Source organism: Urtica dioica, chromosome 12, assembly GCF_054948205.1.
Source record: "Urtica dioica subsp. dioica isolate 48M chromosome 12, U.dioica_male_clone48M_v1_H2, whole genome shotgun sequence".
NCBI lineage: Eukaryota > Viridiplantae > Streptophyta > Magnoliopsida > Rosales > Urticaceae > Urtica > Urtica dioica.
In genome coordinates, this window is record NC_142767.1 from 18,885,534 (window position 1) to 18,893,463 (window position 7,930).

A 7,930-nucleotide genomic window follows, 5' to 3' on the forward strand; every position below is an offset into this window, starting at 1 on the left:
ATAGTTTATGCACAGATCCTAAGAAGTGTTTATAATGTTTTCCAGGTTGAGTTTAGAGCCATTGGGAGTGACATCGTACAACCCCCCTCTCAGCCCGACTCAACCATTAGTCGCAGTCGAAAGAAATTGAAAACATTTGCGGAGAATGAAAACTCTTGTGCTGATCATGAGGTAATTTAGTGACATGATCATTAGTGACTTGTATGTAACTACGTTATAGATTTTAGTGACATGTATGTCACTAAATTATACATTTTAGTGACATACATGTAACTACGTTATAGATTTCAGTGACATGTATGTCACTACGTTATAGATTTTAGTGACATGTATGTCACTAAATTATACATTTTAGTGACTTGTATGTAACTAAGTTATAGATTTTAGTGACATGTTTGTATCTAAGTTATAGATTTTAGTGGATGTTTGTATCTAATTTACAGATTGTAGTGACGTGTATGTAACTAATTTATAATATTAGTGACTTGTATCTATTTTAGTTACAGATTTTAGTGAGTTGTATGTATCTAATTTACAGATTGTAGTGACGTGTATGTAACTAATTTATTATATTAGTGACTTGTTTCTATTTTAGTTACAGATTTTAGTGAGTTGTATGTATCTAATTTACAGATTGTAGTGACGTGTATGTAACTAATTTATTATATTAGTGACTTGTTTCTATTGTAGTTACAGATTTTAGTGAGTTGTATGTATCTAATTTACAGATTGTAGTGACGTGTATGTAACTAAATCACATTGTTAATGACGTTGTTTCAGGATAGATTAGCCAATCTGGAGAAAGAGTTCAGTAACATGCATACTGATTTCATTGATCTTCATCGAGAGATCAAAAGGATATCAGAGGACATGAAGTTTGTCCTGGATACGCTGACCACCTTCTCGGCACAAAAGGCTGCGAAGGAAAAGCTTATGGAGGACCAGGCAGAGAAGCTGTCAGAGGAGAGACGGAAACGTGACCATGAGGAAGAGAAAGAGAAAGAAGAGCAACAACAACAGAGAGAAGAGAAAGAAGAGCAAGAAGAAAATGAACAACCAAAAGAGAAAGATGGGAAAAAAGAGCAACAAGAAGCGAGAGAAGAGAAAGAAGAGCAAGAAGAAAAGGAACAACCAAAAGAGAAAGATGGGAAAGAAAAGATAGCATTAGAGAAAGAGAAAGGAGAAGAAGAAACATAGAAAGATAACCAAAATGGAAAGAGGGAAGAAGATGATAATGAGGAGGAGTTGGTTACGAAGTGCAAAGAAGATTCAGTCCAAAAAAAAGACGACGACGAAGAGGACAAAAAAGGAGGGAACCACAACGACACCCGCAAGACACACAACGATGAGGGATTGTGCAAGACAGAAGAAGATAAAACAACTGATAGTGAGTGTCCTGGTGGTGGTGGTGGGGGAGGTAAAGGTGGCGTTGAAGCGTCTGACTCAGACGACAACGACAGTGATGGCATATCGGCCACACTAGGACCTCTTCGCTCTCCTCAACCATATTCTTATGGAGGGGTTGAGTCTTATGCCATGTCGGGATCTGAATGTAATTTCACTGTACCCGAAAGATCTCAAGCAGTGGATGGAGAGGCATCTGAGGTGACCACTGACCAGGTGATTTCCCTTTGTGAATCACCGGAAAGACAATCACGTGTAAGGCGGGCGCCAATACATTTTACGCCAACAGTAGAGCCGAAGATCTACTCAAAGTTCACAAGAGGGCGGCCCAAACCTTTAAAGCATCCACTGGCGGACCCATTCGCGCCCCCGAACGATGGCGATGTGCCAGTAATGCAGGAGTGGGTGTTGAAGGGATTAAAGAAGTTAGTCCCCTTTGTTTAATTTGTTGTTTGAGGATGATTGAATGGTGGTTATTAATTTTTGTTTTGATGAACAGGGTTATTGATGTTGACGATGAGCTTATGTACACCAAATTGGAAGAAGAACTATGGCCAAGGGTGTTTGATTTTCGTGTAGAGGTCATTTCACAGAAGACCTGGTTCTACAAGATTTGGACACCGGCAGCTTGGCTCAGTGGTTCCGTAAGTTTCATGTGGATAACTAATTTAGTGGCGTCCTAATAACTAAGTACTCATAATTTAGTTACGTACGTATAACTAATTACGATAATTTAGTTACTATGGAGAACTGATTAGTTACATGTTGATAACTAATAACTAGAATTTAGTTACTATGGACAACTAGTTACTCTAATTTAGTTACGTCCGAATTACTAATGAATATAATTTAGTTACATGTTGATAACTAATGACTATAATTTAGTAACTATGGATAAATAATTACTCTAACATAGATACGTATGAATAATTAATTACATTGTTTTTGTTACTTATGTTAATTTGCAGCACTTAAATGTGGCTTTCTACTACCTGAGGAAAAAAGCAAAACTGGTGACGCATAGGTACACTACTGCGGACAGTCACTTTTGTCAGCTAGTGGAAAAAACATACAAAGAGTGGGATGAATTGAAAGATAAAGATAATTACGATTGGACTGGACGACACGCCTTGGTTGAGCAAATTCTGGCTGAGAGACCCCGGAATAGAGCAGAAAGGCCGTGGGTGAAAGCCGGGACTATATATGTTCCCGTCCATGTCAAAGGCAACCATTGGGTCCTTGCGGTGATTTCCATCCCTGAGAGGTCTGTCACTGTTTACGACTCGTTGCTCACCGGAAGATATGCTGTCATCGATCACATGGCAGAGCTGATTCCAATCATACTCTGTAAACGAGTTTGGGATATTCGCACAGATGAATATCATAGCTCACTGCCTTTCGACGTAGTGTACGCGTCTTTCATGCCACAACAACGTAACGGGTAATGAAAGAAACATATTATACCATTGATGTGATCATGAGTTACTTGAATCTAACAACACTACTTTGGTGACTTTTTTTGTAGTGGTGACTGCGGCATGTTCACCATCAAAGCTGCAGAATTTCTTGTACATTACTCTCCATTGGCCAATCTGAAACAAGACGACATGATAATGTTTAGACAGAAGCTGTGTATCGACTTGTATAAGCACGGGGCACTTAAAAACGCAAGTCCGAATGTTAATTCGGACTCGGAAAATTATATATAGGGTTCATATTTGGAGACAAGTATGTATGTGTTATTTAAGATTAGACGTTGTATTTTGGGACAAGTATTTTGTAATTATGTAACTAAAACGTAATATGAGTTCAGAATAGTTCCTCATATGTAACTAAAACATAATATTAGTTATATATTATCAAATTCTATCTGTTAATTAGTTACGCACATGCAACTAAAATCTATATTGTAGTTACTCATTTGTAACTAAATCATAATAGTAGTTATGTATACGTAACTACAGTCTAGAAATTAGAGTTTAGTAGTTTCTTATATATAACTAATTCATAAAATTAGTTACATATAACTATGAAGCCTCTCCCAGGCCCAAGACATTTATAGTCTCTCAGGCCCAAGAAGCCCCAAAAAAGCCCCCAAAAAACGTTATATATACATATGTTATGATTAGTACACAAAAAACCCTAGGAATAAGTACTTTTAGAATTCAGAATGGAAGGAAAGCCTGACACGACCAAAGCGACTCCGAACGTAATCATAATACGCGATGAAGCTTCTTCATCGGGGTTCTACAAAAAGAAGGCTCAAGTATGGGGCAGACCTAACAGAAGCTGAATACAATGAATATTTGGAGAATAGAGGATGTGAGGATAATAGTCCCATATTGGTTGCTCCGTCCGTGATGGAAGAACTATTCGGCCAGAATTGGGAGGAATTTTTGAAAGCCAATGGAGCTATGGCGGAAGTCCCAAACACTAGAGGCAAGGTTTCTGCGCCAACCTCGGAAGCGGAGAAGAAGGACTGATAATAGTTCAACTTATTTTGTTATTCTAGTTCTTCGGATTTCTAATTGTACTTCCTACTTTTCCTAATAATAGTTCCTTGTTTGTAACGATCGAGTGTAGTTACCGATTTGTAACAAAATGATCGACTGTAGTTACCTGTTTGTAACAAACTGATCGATTATAGTTACCTGTTTGTAACAAACTGATCGATTATAGTTATATGTACGTAACTAAATGATCGATTCGTAACTGATAGGGAAAACCATTCCCAATCGGATAATGACGACGACAATAAATGCAGATTTAAGAATTATGGTTGAGTGCCTTTAATAACAAATGCAGCTTTCAAACCTGATACCTTTATATTGTTGACTATATTAAATAGCATTCAATGCTTCGTAGAATTATGGTTGAGGGAATTTATAGTTAGCCCTACACCATAATGTTTACATTTGCATTTATTGCCGTCAACAACATTTAGTTACCTGTTTGTAACGACTTATCGATGTTAGTTACCTGTTTGTAACTAAATTATCGATTATAGTTATACGTACGTAACTAATAGTTACCTGTTTGTAACTAAATTATCGATTATAGTTATACGTACGTAACTAAATGATCGATTCGTAACTGATAGGGAAAACCATTCCCAATCGGATAATGACGACGACAATAAATGCAGATTTAAGAATTATGGCTGAGTGCCTTTAATAACAAATGCAGCTTTCAAACCTGATACTAAATAGCATTCACCGCTTCTTAGAATTATGGTTGAGGGCATTTAATAACGATAATGGAAGCTTTCAAACCTGATACATTTATATTGTTGACTATATTAAATAGCATTCAATGCTTCGTAGAATTATGGTTGAGGGAATTTATAGTTAGCCCTACACCATAATGTTTACATTTGCATTTATTGCCGTCAACAACATTTAGTTAGCTGTTTGTAACGACTTATCGATTTCAGTTATATGTACGTAACTAAATGATCGATTATAAATAGTATTCAGTGCTTCATATAGTAATGTTGGATTTAATTTTAAGCTACATTTATTGTAAAATTCAAAGTCACATACACCATAAAACTGAAATTAAAAGTTCATAACAAATTTATTATTGCATTTCGTTCAACGGAATTGGACTACGACAAGTTGCCCGATTGTGTCCTACTCCTCCGCATCGAGAACATTTTCGACAACCATTGGTATTACCTTCGCCTTGAGATGGTATTCTTCTCTTTTTCGGTCTGCCAGCCTGACGTGCGTACGTTGAGGGTGGTTTGACTATGATCTGTTTCACGTTGTCGGGAATCAACCATGATTCAACGTTGCCGTGTGGATGGATTACACCTGTATAAGAAGATTTCCAATACTCTGTAGTGTAAAACAAAGAAATGTAGTCCTCAACAACATAGTTCCGAAAGCGGCAACATGCGATCCCGTGAGGACATATAAAGTTGTCTACTTGAAACATTCGACACGTGCATGTCTTATTCGTCAAATTTACAGCCCATGACTGACCATCCCTGTCAATGACCTCGAACTCGTACACCGACGACGGTCGTACCTTCACAATCACAATTAAACTGTTTTAGTTCCATATGACTATTATATTTTAGTTCCTTTTAAGAAACTAAAACACATATATAAGTTACGTATTGGTAACTAAATACCAGACCAACTTATATAACTAAAACACTTTTATAAGTTACGTATTGGTAACTAAAACACGTATATATTAGTTACTTATTACCTGCATTCCACACGCTTGCCCGATGTACCCGATAAGCTTTGCATTCGAATCCACAGAGAGAGCAGTCATGGTACCAAGAGCTTTCTCTCTTCTTTCGTAAAACCATTTTGTCATCCTCTCCCTCAAAAAATCAAAAATCTTCGCGATCGGGAACTCCCGAGCTTTGAGAAGCACGGAGTTCAAAGATTCGGCATTGTTGGAGGTCATGATGGAGTACCTTTTTTCGGTGAAATGTGCCCGAGCCCACTTCTCATGGCCTACCTCCTTCTCAAGGTAGGTTCGGATTCCCTCATCTTCTTCATCAAGCATACCCATAAACCTTTCCCACTCGACGTGAGTGTACGCCTTGGCGGCACCGGAAAATTTCCATGCCGCTTCTTTCGTCAAACCTTTGAATTTATTCCTCACATTTTTCAGTAGATGGTACATGCAATACCCGTGATCGGATTCTCTAAATACCTTTCCAACAGCCTGAAGTATTCCTTTGTTCCTATCTGACACAATCACTTGGTGTTGTCTCTCCCCAATTGCTTTTTTTAACTGTGTTAAGAAGTAAACCCACGACTCCGTAGACTCTGAATCACCAACACCAAAGGCGAGTGGAAAAATCTGTTCGTTTGCATCCATCCCGCAGGCGGAAAACAGCGTGCCTTTGTAGTAATTCGTCAGAAAAGTTCCGTCGATGATAATTACGGGACGAAGGTATTTCCATCCTCTTTTCCACGCGCTAAGGGACATAAAGAAGTATCTAAAACGACGAGAACGTACAGTAGTCACAAGGTCGAATGAAGAACCTGGATTGGCCATCTCCATCACGTACCTCAATGTAGGCAACCTTGCGAACGATCCATCCTCAGTCCCATATAACGATTCTAAAGCTTTCTCTCTAGCCCTCCATGCTTTTTTATAATTCAATTGTACTCCGTAATCCTGCTCCATGTGCGCCATGATGTCTTTGGGCCTACATGGTGATAATGTTGGATCAACGAGTCTGTGTTTCACAACCTCCCCAACCAAATACATGGTCGCCTGAGGATGTTGTCCTTGCCTGTATTGTGCAGCACAAGTGTGCTCAGGGTCGAACCTACAAACATCAGGCACAATAACAAGTTATATGCATGTAAACTGACGACAGCTTGGAAAGATTTACACTACTCTAATTGTTTTTGTAGTATTACCTCCTTATATGGAATAATAGTGTTTTCCTCAGTCTAACTGCACGCACGGTCCACTTACAAGAGTCATCACGACAAACCACGTGGAGATACTGTGTAGTAGACGTTCTAACCTTGAACGTAAAATGATTGTTGATTGCATACATGCTCAAATGTTTTTGCAACGCGGTTTTGTTAGCATACAATCCTCCTTTACATACCCTTATGGGAGAATGTATGTCCATCACGTCCAAGAGCGTGGAATCCGATGATGGAACTGTTGTCGCTCCTTGAGAAGGCGAAGGACTGCTCGGTTCGCCGGGGACTGGAGAAGGGGGCTGGCTCGGTTCACCAGCGGCTGGAGGAGGGGGCTGGCTCGGTTCACCAGCGGCTGGAGGAGGGGGCTGGCTCGGTTCACCAGCGGCAGGAGAAGGGGGCTGGCTCGTTTCACCGGCAGCTGGAGGAGGATCACTCTCACTACTGTCAGATGGTTCACCGGCTGGCAGAGGAGACTCACGTTTCATCACAGGCGGTAAGAGACCTGCTCCTGGAAAACCACTCTCTCCGGTATTCGGAGTCGAACCAACATGCGCAGAAGAAGTCTTCAATGACTCAATCTCCAAAACCAGAGACATTATTGATGTATTCGGTTTCTCTTTCCGAATATGTAAATAACATGCCAAACTAATGTCGGAGTCAATTACTATTGGTTTTACCGCCCCTTCTGTTTCATATTTCACACTAACAACCTTATGACTGTTTTGATTTAACTTTCCCCCGGAACACGTGAACAGAACTTTTGTCAAATCTTCATACTTGGTCGTCGGCGGTATGAGAGCTGCATACGAAACACCGGCCTGGTAATAATCATCTCTTAGCCACTCACCGCTATGCTTGACGTACGTGAATATATCTCCTTTCATAGCCGCTGCAAAATTATTAGTTACAGAGAATTACACTCATTTCATAACAGTGTGGCGTGTTAGTTATGTGTACGTAACTACACAAGAAAACTACCGGAATTAGTTACAGAAACATAACTAAACAAAAAAAACATACATTTCTCAGTGATTTCCCTGTAACTAAACTCAGTAATGTTTAATCTGGGTTCCGGATTTTTTTTAATCAACAATATATGAGACTAACCTGTATTG

General features: G+C 39.3%; 1 protein-coding gene across 1 annotated transcript; it reads right to left on the minus strand.

Moving 5' to 3' along the window:
• Positions 1-4,632: 4,632 nt before the first annotated feature.
• LOC149379925 (uncharacterized) lies at positions 4,633-7,411 on the minus strand. Its single transcript, XM_089604079.1, has 4 exons — positions 6,801-7,411; positions 5,623-6,706; positions 5,082-5,436; positions 4,633-4,676 (listed from the first exon to the last, which is right to left on the minus strand). Exons 1-4 carry the CDS (start codon positions 7,409-7,411, stop codon positions 4,633-4,635), a joined length of 2,094 nt encoding a protein of 697 aa, XP_089460205.1.
• Positions 7,412-7,930: the final 519 nt, after the last annotated feature.

Coding starts and splice junctions, on each gene's coding strand:
- LOC149379925 (XM_089604079.1), bottom strand. CDS start 7,411: ATGTCTCTGGTTTTGGAGATTGAGTCATTGAAGACTTCTTCTGCGCAT. Junction 6,707..6,800: donor CTATTATTCCATATAAGGAG/GTAATACTACAA, acceptor TGATGTTTGTAG/GTTCGACCCTGAGCACACTT. Junction 5,437..5,622: donor GGCAAGCGTGTGGAATGCAG/GTAATAAGTAAC, acceptor GTGATTGTGAAG/GTACGACCGTCGTCGGTGTA.